General features: G+C 33.7%; 1 protein-coding gene across 3 annotated transcripts in view; it reads left to right on the plus strand.

The window, feature by feature from the left end:
* The window catches only part of LOC121410356 (unconventional myosin-Ia-like), a 55,111-nt gene that overhangs the window by 19,359 nt on the left and 19,597 nt on the right, over positions 1–16,155 (plus strand). For all 3 annotated transcript variants that reach the window (XM_041602384.1, XM_041602386.1, XM_041602385.1), the window contains exons 4-10: positions 850–944; positions 1,980–2,084; positions 10,498–10,544; positions 12,030–12,093; positions 12,545–12,643; positions 13,581–13,687; positions 15,287–15,434. In XM_041602384.1, the coding sequence (XP_041458318.1) occupies positions 850–944; positions 1,980–2,084; positions 10,498–10,544; positions 12,030–12,093; positions 12,545–12,643; positions 13,581–13,687; positions 15,287–15,434 (665 nt within the window). The remainder of the gene's footprint in view (positions 1–849; positions 945–1,979; positions 2,085–10,497; positions 10,545–12,029; positions 12,094–12,544; positions 12,644–13,580; positions 13,688–15,286; positions 15,435–16,155) is intronic.

Genomic DNA, 16,155 nt, shown 5'->3' on the forward strand with positions numbered 1-16,155 from the left:
TTCCCATTTCTTACAAAACCAATTTGTGTATAATTTAAAAATATGATTGGATATGAATCTAGTCAATCTGAGAAACTGATAAAGTGATAACTGATGAATTCTTCCAAGTATTCCTGCATTTGAACGAACTATGTTTCCTTGCCTGTAGTTCACATAGAGGCCGTTCTCATTACGCTTTCTAAAACTAGTTTACTGGAAACCGATTCAGGAAACCACTTTTGAAGATCGCTCTGCTAGCGTTCCCACTTGATCACACAAAAGTGGTTTTCAAAATCACTTGACGTAAAGCGCTCTTGTTGCTATGGAAACATTCTCACTTGGGTGACACGTTTCACGCGAAATTCGAAACCGCAGCATAGGCATTCTACACCTGTCGTGTGGAGAAGCGCACTTAAAATGTGCGAAGATCGCTTCCCGAAGAACGGTTGTGACCTTACGCTAAAACCAGTTTAACGAGGCAAAGCGATCTTGAAAACTACATTGCGAGGTGGTTTTCCAAACTGGTTTGGAAGATCGCTTCCAAGACCGCTTTGACCGTTCTCACTACCCGTTAAACTAGTTTCCACTAAACTAGTTTTAGGAACGTAGTGAGAGCAGCCTCATAGACCATTAAATATGTTTCCTTTTGTCATCTAACATTCTTTTTGAAAATATTAAAACAAGAATAATGACAGTATGTAATACTCCCACCCATAAATGACTATGAATATCATCCATGATTAATTTATGTAACCTTGGGAACTAGCAAGCAGTTCCCAATAATGATATGTATAAGATCAATATTTCCCTGTTACTTTATTGTTTTGTGCTGATATTTATATTTTTTCTTTTGATTTGTTTTGACTGAAGCTATGCCATCACAGATGACGCCTACAGGGACATGAGGGACAAGAATCGAGACCAGTGTGTCATCATCTCAGGCGAGAGTGGAGCAGGAAAAACAGGTGATTTACACCACTGTCTCAAGTCCAATGCTATTGGGAACATTTCTGATTTATTGAGTACCCCCATCGGAAAGTTAATTTTAGGAATGCCTTTTGGTGTTGTCATGAGATTGGAATGTAGCTTTGTTTTGAAGTTTCCGTTAAATATAATTTTGTTTGATCTTTTATGTTTCAGCTCGTTCACTTTACTTTATTAGGCAACCAACAGCCACAATATCTAAACAACATGTAAACAAAAATTGTCTTTTTATGTGGAGGGTAAGATTGATGCGTTAAATTCAATCATACTTTAGTTGATGACATATGAGAGTATGGGATGATGTAGGTGAAAGTAATCAGTAGGCTCTACACTCTAAAACATGAATGAGGGGAGTAAAGCACTGCTCAGAAGGGCTGAGCAATGACAGCTTTTTTAGAAAGGGTTGAAAACACTGTCACTCTTGATCCTTTCCACACTTTCCCTAACCTTATCCACCCTTACCCCACCTTTTCCACCCTTGTCTTTTTAGTTTAAAAAGGAATGGGATAACCAGGATAAAGTGAGATGGGATGGAGAGGATGGTGAGAGGGGAATAGTGAGGAGATTAGATGGAAGGCAAGAGGGGGTGTAATATGTGATAGAGTGATAGAGTGAAAGAGAGGAGGGGTGGGAGGAGATACAGAGAGAAGTGGAAGATGAGAAGAAAAAAAAAAGATTGGCTGAATGGGAAGATCATAGGGGTAAGGTTGTTAGGCAGATAGGAAAGGAGATGAAATGGGGAGAAGAGTAGTGAGGAGATAGGGAAAAGGAGATAGAAAGAATGAATGGGGGATGAGGAAAGGGGGGGGGGGGGTGGTATACGTGATGAAGATAGATGAAAGAAATAGAAGGTGAGAGAAGGAAGAAGAGGACAATTTAGTTGAATTATATAATACTGGTAAATTTACGGGTGATGTAGGCTCAATCTTTATAATGACATGTAAATGTATGGTCTGGAAAGAAATATTTTCTTCTTCATATTGCAATGTGTCTTTTTATTTACTTGATATTCACAGAGGCAAGCAAAATTGTTATGCAGTATGTAGCAGCAGTATGTGGTAAAGGGGGAGATGTAGATGTGGTCAAAGAACAACTCTTACAAAGCAATCCAGTCCTTGAATGTAAGTACATTTATATTATTTGTTTGTTTTGTTGTACTGGAGTCTATATAGAGACAGAAGTAGCTTTGAATTATAGGGTGTTACTTAGTTGAGAATTATTAATAGTGAGACAGGAAGGAAGAAAGAAAGATAACGAAAAAAAAGGAAGGAAGACACTTATCTATTCAATCTTTTGATTCCTTAGTAGAATATGCAATGTTTCTGACTTCTCACCTCATCAGTTATTATGATGTTTTCATTGAACTGTTCTACATGGTCACAGCAACATTATAGTGTGATTGAAAAACATACCCTCATGATTTTGTCACATTTGTGTAGTTTCTGTGTTATCAAGGCTACTACTCTGCCAGACAACGGGTCAAATGTTTAAAAAAAAAAGCTCCCAGGGTTCCATTTGTGTCTTGTACATCATAAGCAGAAAGCAAACAATAGGATCTTTCACAGACTTACCTTTGCAAAGCTAACATTGTCTTGCATTGTTTGAATTAGTTAACATATGAAGATTGTGCATTGTAATGGGGAAGTTCACATCTACAAATGCATAACACCTGTTTGTTGTAATGAAACCAGGTTGAATAAGCTCGGTACGAGACTGTTCAATAAAGCTTCTTTCATACTGAATAAAAACTTCATCACACTGGCAATGGAATTAAAAGCCTGGAACTGGCAATCAGGCCTATCAGTACCGGCCGCACAGAAACGTTTTTAGAGCTAACAGAGCACTAACAGTACTGTTAGCGAGATTTTGCTTGCACAGAAGCGTAATGTTAGCCCAATCACTTGCTAGCGCTGTTAGACTAACATTACAAGTTCGCACAGAAGCTAACATTAGCGCTAATGTTTGAACTATTCACAAACAGTGCCAAGGACACTGATAGTGACAATTATTAGTGAATATCTCTCGCATGAAACTTGTCTCCTTTCTATAGCAAGTGCTTGAAAATAGACTTATACCCCTTTCATATTGCGCTTTTCACCAGAGAACTTCACTGGTGAAGTTCGCCAGCGAAGGGGAAATTCTCCAGTATGAAAGGTACACAGGAAAACTTCACTGGTGAAGTTCGCCGGCGAACTTCTCCACCTCCAGAAACTGTTTCACCGGCGAAGTTCGCCAGTGAAAAGGCCAGTATGAAAGCAAACTGGAGAACTCCTCCTCTTTAATGACGTCAGAGGTAAATTTTTTCTCTCCCGAAGTCCCCTGTACCGAGATTCCACGCGCGATAGTTGCAAGCTCAGCTGAATGCTATGGCCAAGTAGATACCCTCGAACCTTTTTTTTTGCTAACTATATTTATTAAAAAGCAATTTTTACATGTAAAAAAATGGTTTACATCTAAACTTGAAGGTATTATTGTCCCAACAAAAATGACAAGCAAAAAAAAGAAGAGATTCCAAAGCAGGGGGGGCTGGTATTTTACATTAAGAATTTGATTATTGCCAATATATGGGAGAAAACAGAATGAAATTAGATGAGAAGACTGTAATTTCAATCAATAACAAAATTATTCAATGGAAAATAATGAAGAAAGATATGAACTGAAAGAAGTGAACATTGTACAGTATTTTTGAAAACATTGAAGCCTATCCATGCTACCATGAATATCCTAGAATGGAATTATGAAGCCAAGCCCTATTTTCCTTTTTTCATGATTGTTATTAGTACTGCTGTTATTACCTTGTTTTCTAAATTAAGTATACCAACGATATATACATGTTGTGATTATGTTTGTAATTGCAAAACAAATAAAATGCATAAATAGAAAAGGTCCCATACGTCATTTCCCTTTTCCTGATTTTACCGTGAACTAGTAAGTTTATGTAGGCCTATTTTTTGTCATGATGGTCATGACGATTACTGAAGCAGTGGTCATATTTACTCACCTTTTTAAGGATTAATTCAGTTTAAGTGAACATAATTTCATATATACAAATTAATAAGTGGGGAAAATACATCATCAGCTCGCCTACAGTACATATAATATAATTTTATGGAAGTAAAAAACTCTATCATTCAATTTTACACATCTTTCATTGTATGATTATCTCTAAAACAACAAATGATGGGAGGTTGCTTTTAAGCAAACTCCCACTTTCTGTGCGTTCATTCTGCTCATGGTGTTAGTGGCTGATTTGTTAGTGACTTAATTAGCTAACAACACCTTCACTAACAGTGTGTGGCAGATACAGGTCTATAAATGTTTAGAGGACATGCCCTTTGTAAGGTAAACTGACATTGACATATGAAACAATAAAAAAACCTCTGTCAACTGTGTTACTTACTAGATTGACCAACTATTAACATTACATGTTTGATCGTTGCTAAATTCAAATTGTTAACTTTACCGTATTATAGAAGACAATACTGAGTTAATTTCAGCTATGTCATTTTAAGTCAGTGCTCTTATATCAGTTATCAGTCTTTGATATTGTTTTTTGACATTATTTATTTCATTGAGAATTAGGCTTTATGTGTTTGAATCTTGGTTGGTTTTCTTTTATTTAAACAAGCTAGCTTTTTTTGCTAACATCTACATGTATGAAAAGGGTAAATTCATGATACAGTGAACAAATGGCAACTTCCAATGCTTATATGTTAATGGATGACATTCTGTTCATGGTTCAGTAGCAGAATCACATGCTCTGAAACCTGTATCGTGATTCCTCCTGTATGTAAAGAGTAAGAATACAAAACTAGGAAAGGTTCAGATACCGTAGTAGGTAGGCACCCATCATATTGAGGACTGATTCCTTCTTTGTAACTAAGTAGATTGCATTGCATGGTCTGTAGAGCTATCAAAACATTAGCTTTATTGAGGTCAAAGTGAAGAGGATTTTGATTATTATCTAGTTTTGAATTTTCCATAAATGGTAGAGTTTCTATTATCTGAAATATCTAGACCCAGCATTCAGGAGGTTATTATGTCACATATCATTGCCCCTGTGACTCTTATCTGAGATGATTAAATCCTGTGTTAATGTTGGTTGCAAATGATCATATTTCTAATTACTGTGCAAATGTAGCATTTATCATCAAGGGTTGTTCTTTGTATCTGCTCCATTGTTGATGATGATTGTTGAATGATTAAACAGTAGAAACATATTTCCTATCATGAGCAAACAATATGCGCGGAAGTTTGTTTTTGTTTGATCCATACATCTTATTTAATGAGCTATGTCTGTCCAAATAGAGATCCCTTTCTTGTGTCATGGATTCCCTTGTTATCCATTGAGATTATAAATGTTTACAATAGGGAAATACTCTACAGTATACGGGAATAAGTTTTTTTTCCCTAGAGATATCTTTTTATTTGTAGACTAGAATGTGTGTTTGCCTTGAATGGAGACATGCATGGTTCACTTTGAAGAGAATTTATAAATAAAAGGAAAATATCAAAGGTTGATAGTTTGGATATCAAAAGAATTACCTGGGAAGAATTTTGTTTCTTTCTCAGTTTTTGTCACAGACAGAGAGAGAAGTGTAGAGGGAAAGAGACAAATGTCCACACAATCAATCAATTGAAGAATGTTATGAATAAATTGACCTATTTTCTAGCTTTGTATCTCCTTTTTCTTATTTGTTGATATACCTGCACACTATGGCTACATGCATGTCTGCTTGAATTGTTTCATTTTCAATGAAAAGGTTACCATGAAACTATACTTTAACCTTGGCTTAATACACCTTTGCGTATTCGGCTTGCATTCAGGTGTGGATTGCCCAAATGCACACAAACTCAGTGATAACGCAACACAATGCAATGATACAAGCTTACCCATTGGCATTATGCAGACTAACTCAAAGGTATATTCTAGCCAAGTAGTTTGAATTTTTTTTTAAACATCTGCAACTGAATGCATCCAAAATCCATGCAAGCAAAGACGAGTTGCAACAAGTAAAATTCAAGCAAGGAACGCAATTACGAACAACAGCAAGCAGCTTACACAGACCAACATACATGTAGCTTTGTATACCTCATTGTTGCTCAGATCACCTCACTCTACTGTGTGCAACTCCAGTCCCAGTGAGCTTGTACACAAAAATAAAATTGCAACCAAATAATTTGTTGTGAATTCCTGGCTAATGCAGCACTACATGTATATAGCTTAAACTGCAAAGACGTGAGACAGCTTAAAACATGGACAGATTTAAGAATAGTATTTATTCATATTTAATTAGCTTGATGTAAAACCTTGTACTTTTAATGAAATTATGGTTTTTATGTGGCAGTCATGGGCCACTTTTCATCATTCTATGATGGCAACATCAGACCCAAAGAACAATAAAAAAAATGTCTTCCTGTGGCTGTTAGTAAAGTTATGGCATACTTGTAGGCTACAAGATGAAAATGTTGATTGGACAGTGTTTTTTAGTAGCTGAATAATCACTAAAAAAACATATATGATAAATTCAGACATCATGAATGAAATCCTCAGTCAGGGACCTCTCTTTTCTTCAATGCTTGTACTCTTGGAAAATTGGTCTATACATGTGTGTTGAGTCACTTGAGGTCTTGAATGTATGCAATATGTGCAACACACTTCACTAAAATCAAACCTCAATGATGCTTTTACTTCAAGTGACTTTCTGGTATTTGAAAACCTGCGAGCTATTGAGTCCAAGAAAGAAGTTGTAGGGGGTTGTATTCATACATAAGTAGTCTTTTCTATCAGTTACATGGCTTTTGGACCTTGTCTGAATTTCTCAAAGAGAAATGGACTACTGCTGTGCTTCTTGGCATGACTATATTATCACAGTCATTGACATTTGTTGGCATTACCATATTGTTAGATAGCAGAAATGTTTCCCTTTTGGGGGAGGGGAGGGGGATGGGGATAGGGTGAGGTGAGAGAATCAGTAAGGAGAAAATAACTCACTTGGGTTCATTAATTTCATTAATTAATTAAAAAAGATAACCATATTGACTGCTCCCAATTTTCCAGCAAAAATAGAGCTCAACAGTTGCATTTCAAATAAGGAACAAACAATGAATGTGTTGAAGCCTTAGAAGGAGATATTGTTTCCCCTATCCACTTTCCACTATCCATTCTGTCAACCATTTTATTTTGGAAAAAATGGTAATTTATGAGATGTAAAATCTGTTTGGTCAAAAGCTCTCAAAATTAGTAAGTTATTGAAATTCATGTTTACTTTGAGCATGGTCGGTATAAAAACAAATGACGTCAAAGAAATGTTGGTAGCTAGTGCACGATTTGAAGCTGATTTGGTCTTTGCTCTCTCCAATAGGCAATAAGGGATCGCCTTTAATGCTCTTCAGTATTCCCATCTTAACTAGAATTTCAAAATAGTTTTTGTTTTAATATATATGTATTAATGCAAACAATGGGGGGGGGGGGGGGGGTATTTCAGTATTCTAATATTTAGTTTTAACTTCAACTAAACTACACACATGCAGTTGAATGAAGTGGAATGAAGCTACAATATACACGTAGCTCTTTAATTCTGTGTACAAAGTAATTATATACGTTGATTTTTTTAAGTTAATGCTCTTGGGAATCTCCTATAACACATAGATGACAATTGGACAATTTAAATGTTTGTAAATGTTAAAGAATCGAAGAATGATGAGCCATTCTTGATTCATCCAATAAAAAACTGGATTCATATCCATTTTTATTCTAGATTTCTCAAAGCAAGAAACAAAACTAAATGAACAGTGTTCAGTGCATTCAATTAATCCTACCTAGTACCCTTTTACCTGTCCTGGGTTGAGTGCTGCACAGTGTGAATAAATTTCTTAGTGATAGAAAACACACCATAGTTTGGATTCAAACCCATATCACTCTGTTTTAAAGACAAGAATCAGAACCACCAGAACATCATGTGCCCATTTTGTCATCTAAGTTTTTTTTTTATAAGAGAAGTAAATTGATAAAAATGTTTACATTAAAATTGGTTATTTATACCTTTGTCTTCTTTCATGTTTGGCACAAAAGCGATGAATGCTGGATTCTAAATTTACCTTAGACACTAAATCAAGGGAATATCTATAGGATTAGTAGCGACAGTGAGAGTGAGTCAGACCCAATCAAAACAGACAAGATTCTCATATTCCGTCAACATGTCCATTCCCCAGGCTGGAATATATTCAAGACTACCTTAAACATTACTAAAACTCTGATGATTCACAATGACTACATCATCTGCTTGAACTTCACTAATGAAAAATACCTCAAGCATTATATGGGAGAAATGTCACCCTTCTCATGAAGTGTGGAATTTTGATAAAGGTGTCATTATTAAGCCTGTTATCATTCAAGTTCATTTCTGGTATGAGGAATGAGTTCTTTTCTGGAATATGTGTGCACATATTAACAGTTGATAGATATATCATGATGTGCAAAATAGCAGCACAAGAATGCACTTCAATTGATATTTTTTCATTTACAATTTTCTGAATATGTGTGCCATTACATCCAGTTATTGATTTTAGAAATTTGTGAAAATGCACACCTTACATGTTTCCATCTATTCAACCATACATGCTTATTGATCAGTGCCTCCCATACCTGTTGAAAATAAAGTAGACTTTTATCATGAAGCCAACTTGAGTCTATAAGATATTTTTTTCAGCCAAGTCTCAAGCTTCTTGAAAAAGACACCTTTTATTTTGCCTCCGCAAAGGTTTGTAGGTTCATGTGTTCAATCAGGCACAAAGGCAATTTCTAGTATCCCTTCAACAAGGAGTGAATTCTCATATCCTCAGCATTTCTGTTATTACCATGGCAACAATTTCCTTCACATTCAATTTTTTTTTGTTCCCCTCTCTCTCCTTGCATGCTCTCTCTCCCCACCCTCTTTTTCTCTCTTAGCACTCTCTCTTCCTCATTCTCCTTTTCCTGAACACTTATATGAATAACAATTTTTTAATATCAATTATCATAGTATACATCCAGACTGCCTTTGAGGTACAAAAAGTGAAATATTCATGCCCCTAGCAAGGCTCCAGATTGAGTAGATAACTTATCTTGTTCAAGGTTTCCTCTTATTCTGTAGATCTTACACAGAACACATTATTTTGTTGGGATATCAACTTGAATATTAACCTGGCAGACTGTGCATAGCTAGATGTATAGGTTAATCAATAATCCATATCTATTTTGATGCAAGCGTAGCTTGGAGTATGGAGACATCATGTTTGTAGTTGAGATGAAGGATGGGTGTGATGGTTAGATGAAATGAGTGATGATTCATCATCGAGATGGAGCATGGTAGGATGTATGTAGATGATGAGGAAAATGGATTCATTCTCACAAGAGAAAAAAAGTATCTGTGTTCATTGTAAATATCAATCTCTTTAAATTTATCAGTGAAAAAAAGAGTTATTTTCGTAATCAGCCAAGTTGTGAATTTCGTTTTATGAGTCAGATGAGAATTTAAACTGTTTGAGGGAGGGAACTGTGACATGACATTATGTCACCAGGCATTATGCAGAGTACACAAATAATCTGTTATTTTTGTAATGTAGGGATGAGCAAGAGCCCCTACATGATTATTGAATCTCAGCATGTTTGAAATCTGGATAGAGATATCATTGAATATCTCAAGCTGTTGTCATGTGGTCGATGAAAGGGGAAAATGAAAGCAGTGGTGAGAGCAGTGAATTCCTGGTGTTAGCCTCAACGCTGACAAGTTGTCATTGTCTTGACAGTTTTATGTAACAATAGTCAGAAATCAGCAATTCTTAGCCAATCACAACAAAGTACTTCACTGAAAAAAATACATTTAATTCCTGGAAATTTCCATGAAACAGTGCTCTTATATGGGGTTATCATTGCCTTGGAATTTGATATAACTGATCTAATATGCAAGATGTCAATTTAACACAATGATTTACTTACATTTCAATGTGAGTAGTACTGGGGAGCGTTCATGAAAAGGGAATATTCAGACAAATTGACGAGTATGGTTTTATATGACAGTTATGTAGTAAAAAAATCTTTTAGCCAATTAGAATCAAGGTATCTAACAACTTGTCAGACAAATATGTTGATGAAACGCTTCCCTGATAAATAAATATAGTTTTTGAGGGTTCAAAACTCTTTTTTTTTAATTACCCCGGGCCCCCCCCCCTGCAACAATATCTTCTGGCTTGTGATTGAGGTCATGCAGGAAAATCATAAACATGTATTTATACATTTCTGCTTTAGCAACCACCAATAGAAAAGGACCATGATTTAAGACAGGTTTCCTTTCAATAGTTTCCCTATTTCTTATCCATAAAGACCACTTGGTCATTAAGACTTATTTTTATTGTCATCCTTTGATGGTCTTCAGTTATGTATGAATTCTACAGGTTTCACTGTATACCTGTAATATGTTTTTTTTTTACATTAATATGTTGTTTTATATTTATTTATATTATGTTTCATAACCCTTATATCTTATTTTTCAGCGTTTGGAAATGCAAAGACAAATAGGAATGACAACTCATCAAGATTCGTAAGTACATGTATCAACTCATTTTGACATTTCCTCTATGTTATTGATGTAAACTGCATCTTAAATTTCTCTTATATCAAACTATGAAATTATGCCATTTGTATAAATGCTATGTGAACTAATAATATAATGAATATAATGAAGATATCATATTTGCATAGTTCACAATTATGAAGAGAGTTATATTTTTTTAACTGGAAGCTGTGACAAGAACACAAGCAAATTCATTAAGTAAATAATAATCATGAAATAAAGATCATGAATCATACAGCCATGCATTAAAAGATATATGAATATTGTTGTTTGGATGTAAAGGATGTAATAAGTCATTTTAGATATTGAAGAGAATGTTAAGATTTCAGAATATTCAAAAAAAATCTGATTTAAATTAAATTATTATTTTGATTTTAGATGTCGTTGATTATGATTGAGTGTTATTATTACATAGTGCCTTTGTGTATCAATGACATTAAACATAATTTTACTTTTAAGTTTATTTTGTATAGAAATATATATTGACATTCCACTCTTCTAATGATCAGTAAAAAGAATTTAATAAGCAATAGAATTGTGCTCTTGTAGCTCTCATCAATAATAGATATGCTTACATGTACAATGATAGTAACAATAGTATTTGTTATTCATCCAGTTTAAAGTTCAGTATGTAAAGTTTCTTTGATTCAATTGCATAGTAAATCTTCATTTTAATAGATTGTGTACTTATTCTTCATGTAATATGATATTGCAATTAGTACTTGAAAAAAAAACCTTTCAAATGTCTTTTGATTATCAAAGTCAAACATGTTGATCTGTAATATTATGATTGATATTTGGTAAACGTGTAGTTGGTCTTTTTTTTAATAGATCACTCTTGTCCTACATTCAGATACCAATTGATGAATTATTCTAGGCTTGACATACATGTAATCCCTGAATAATACATTACTTCATATTTTTTGGGGGAAAGTATAATGTATATGTATAAATTAAGCACAGTTGTATATTTACATTATCGTTTTATGGATTTATGCAATTGGGTTACTGTGTGACGATCATTTCTATGAAAAGTAAATAACACAGATCGTTCTAGTATTGTGTTTAAATAGCATATGATACAGTATGGAACTACCTGAGGAAATTGCAGTTCTTATTATTTATATTGATTATATATGGTGCCCACATTTAGGAGGTTCATAGTTAAATGATGTAGAACAAGGTCTTATCACTTCTGATTAATGATTTGAGTAATACCAAATGATTATCTAAACAGCTTTAGGTTGGAAATACAAATGGATGATTTATCTGCCTCTTAATGCGTATTTTAATGATATTGGATCATAGTACATGGACTATCTTAAGATGATGAAGTCCTTTTTGCAGGCTGATGTAAAGAGTTCTTTGTTTTATCCACGGTTATATTCCAACACTTTCATTTTAGGTATATGCTGTATTATTAACCAAGATATATCCTTATCTTTTTATCAGGGAAAGTATATGGACATAGAGTTTGATTTCAAAGGTGATCCGGTTGGAGGTGTTATTACAAACTGTAAGTGGATCAGGATTTTAAAAATCCTCATGCATTTTATTGCAAAATGATAGTTTTAGATGATCATTATTTCAAGATTACTTGGAACGTAATAACTACATGTTTTATTTTCCTTTTAAAATGAAACCATTTATCTTCAGAAGATTGATTGTACTCTATATAAATCTACTTTATAAAGAATATTAGAATCTACACTTACTCTTAATTTCATATTTAATTTCAGAAAATACCAAATCATTAAATAATCAATTTCCAAAACTGATGAAACAATTTTATAAATAAACATATAGTGTTTTTTTTTTTTTTTTTGGGGGGGGGGATGAGGAGAATCCAACCACTTTTTTATAAAGAGAATTGAATGATACAATACCCCTGATTGCAATTCCTTTAGACTTGTGTGAAATTGATATGTTTTGTTTGAATCATATAAAATCTTATTCCACTCCCTTAGATTTATTAGAGAAATCTCGAGTGATATCACAGCCAGAAGGAGAAAGGAACTTTCATATATTCTACCAGCTTCTATCAGGAGCACCAGAGCTATTGATGAGTAAGTTTATATGGATTTATTATTTTGAGTTTAATAAATATGGGAAAGGATACAAAAATGTTTATATTGATCATAAAGTGATTGTTTTATCAAATCTGAGTAATGGCTCTAATGAGACCCATGCTGATAAGAGGCATTATATTTTTGTAATCACCGTACCCTTCCATATCCTCATGCATGTTTCCTTGTATATCTAATGAGCCGTACTTGATTGTTATGAGAGATGGTGATATAGTATTGCACAGACCATCAATTCTTTTCAAATTGTAATGAGGTCAATACAAGCAGTAGGGACGACCTTATACATGCTTGCTTGCACCTTTAGAATAGATGAGGGAAAATATTTTGTTAAGGTGATGATAATTGCTGCAGAGGATAGAATTCTCTCACACAGAATAATATTGTTGATAGATCCTTTTGATTTGCATTGGCAGACATACTGTATTTAACTTGATAATGAGATTCCATTGGCGCAGGTCAAAATAACGACCGGCATACATGAATATTAGATGGACAGTAAAATATAATAGATGGACATGTAAATTGTACTGTATGTCACATATTTTATTTCTTGATGATTGATATCCTTTGCGATAGTAGCTATTGATCATTCATTTATTAAAGTATTCGATTATGAATATTGCAAAGGAAGAGTGCACTGCCAATTTTTTATTTCCAGCATTAAACTACTAAAAATCAGGAAATTTTGCTTTACAAATTGGGTCATAAGAGAAAAGCTCTCAACTAAGTAATGTACAGGCATAGCAGTCTATTAAAAATGTGGAGCACTTTGCTGAAAATAAATGATTATGTCTCTGAAAATTAGAAAAAAGACAATTTACTTCAATTTGTCTTTTAAATTGATCTGTCATTGAAGAAGCGTGATCAAATAACATTCAGTTGTAACCTAAGATATATCTGTATTTCTAACCTTTAGATGAACTGGAATTGAGTCGCAATCCTGAAGACTATCATTACCTCAGCCAAAGTGGAACACATAATATTGGTACTATCAATGATAGAGATAACTTCGCTATAACACAGGTAAATATAAACAATTATAAAAGGAATCCTAGAAAAGTCCTTTATTGCCTTGTATTTGTATTGATGTTTTTTCTAAAAAAAATAATACATTTTAATTTATAATATATTTTTGCTGTATGATATAGAAGCAGTATTCTTGGCATATTTAAGTTGAAAAGTGTTTTGGAAAAGCAAAGTGAATACTGAATATATGAAGTAAAGGTGAAATTAAATATTTCAGGACTTCCAAAGTGGTGTGGTTTTTTTATTTAATCTTTGAACGATCTTCGGGAAAAATAATGAGGAACTCCACTTTACAGTGAATTGGCAGAGTAGGATATCAGGTCAACATAACCATGTAACTATTGCCAAGGAATGAAACCAAATTATAATTTGGTATGTTATCAAAGTTTGAGATTTCATTTAATGTAGCAGTTGGATTATCAGATGTGGATAGGCAGAAAACACTTATTTCATTTTTTATGGAGAGACCCATAATAATTAACCAGGTGTCAACAAGAGATAAGCTTACATGTAGGTTGACATATCAGGTATCTATGTGTGGCGATGTAGAAGATTTTTATTTTATAAACTGTATTATACTCTGACCTGTTTGCACTGAATGTGGGATTTACATCTATCCTGGGTATCAGGATATTCCATTGGAAATGAGTTTTATTTTTATGAACCACCCTCCCACCCCACTTTACATTGGGACAAATCGGAAAATTTAATAAGACCCCAAAGAAATAGTTTTCTATTTGTAATATGCATAGACTTACTGTGAACTATTGTTAATGAGATCATTAACACCTGATTAGCTAATACAATATCAAGTGACAAGATGGAACTTACCAGCTAGATAAACCAACATAATAGAGAGATCTAGACTATAAGATACATTTATTAGTGTTTTTTTTTTGCCAGTTTGTTTCTCTCCTCCATTATCTGGTAAGGTGCCAAGTATGATTAATTCCATTATGTTAAAATTAAGCCCATTTGTCGGCTTTCCTCTTTTCACATTAAAGGTGGAGAAACCAGGCACTAGTCTGGTTTAATAGTAATTAGGAAATTAGGGATTAACAGAATATCATCTAATTAATCGATTTCCATGAAGTGCCTGAAATGACACAAAACTTCTTAAAGTTGTATTTAAAGGAAATGGCTTGCAGTTAAATCTGTAAGTATGATAATGAATGTCAGAAAAGGATTTTTAACTATCGATGTTTCTTCTTTTTAAATGAAGTAAGATCTTAAATCCTTCAAATTTGAAACGATTGAATTTACTGTACTATATAAGGCATATTGGGCATTTATGCTGCTTGATGTTTTTTAATCAAGGGAGTAAGACATGTATGCAAGTATATAGTGGATGTTGATAATTGTTAGGCTTTTATGTATTTTTTCCCTCTCAGTAAAATATACCCTCCGTTAAAATGTAAAATTGATGCAGAAATGTTTTAAAATTGAAGTATCATTGATATTTCAAATACAACTTCATTTTTATCTGTATTACATTGTAACTCTTAAAGAAATATGAGAAATATAGACAGAAATAATAAATAGATAAAGAAAAGAGGTGTTAAGATTATTGAGTAATTTTGTATGTTGATATTTCAGAAAGCCATGCAGATCATTGGGTTTGCTGATGAGGAAATCCTTGCTGTCTATAAGCTTCTTGCGAGTGTCCTCAAACTGGGTAACATCAAGTTCAAGAAGTATATAACCCATAACGGAACGGAGGGAGTAAAGATCATCAACCAAGAAGGTGGGTTCTTCCTACTCCTCCTTATCCTTCCTCATCTCTTATACTTTGATTCATCAATAAGCTAGTAGATCTATTAGAGGTGCAGCATATACTGATTCTTGACTCCTATTTGTTGGGTCATTTACAAGGTACAAGTGGTCTTTGTATCCCCTTTCTTTACATTTATTTCACCTCCTACATGATTCCCTTCCATGTAAGTGTTTGTTTTGCATACCACCTTGTACATTTCTAATCCATGTCTCATTACAAGCGTGTAGTAAAATAACCTTCTTAAACTCTTACCAATAATAAGACAAGAGGAACCTTGATGTGGACTTTAATTGCCTTAGACCTAAGAAAGAAAATATTGTTTAATCTGTCCAAAGTACAGTTTTTAAAGTAGTTATAAGAATTAATATTGATTGCCCTTGATAAATGACCAATAGGTTGTTTACCAAAGGCTCCTTCAAATATGACATTGCATATTTTTTTTATTATTGAAGTGGTAGAACTGTTACCATTCTTTAATAATCATTTACACGAAGCTCAGCAAATGTGAATCTTGGTTGTGCACATTTGTCACTTTATTTACAAACCCTAGGCATTCCTCTTTTTTTCCGCTAAAGTTTAAACTTGCTTTGTGAAAGAGCTCAAAGCAAATTGTATTTTATCATGGACTTTGGATATTGATACAGCTTTAGCATACTTGACATATTCAGTATAATGGGGAGGCTATTTCTCT

Source organism: Lytechinus variegatus, chromosome 3, assembly GCF_018143015.1.
Source record: "Lytechinus variegatus isolate NC3 chromosome 3, Lvar_3.0, whole genome shotgun sequence".
In the NCBI taxonomy this organism is placed as follows: domain Eukaryota; kingdom Metazoa; phylum Echinodermata; class Echinoidea; order Temnopleuroida; family Toxopneustidae; genus Lytechinus; species Lytechinus variegatus.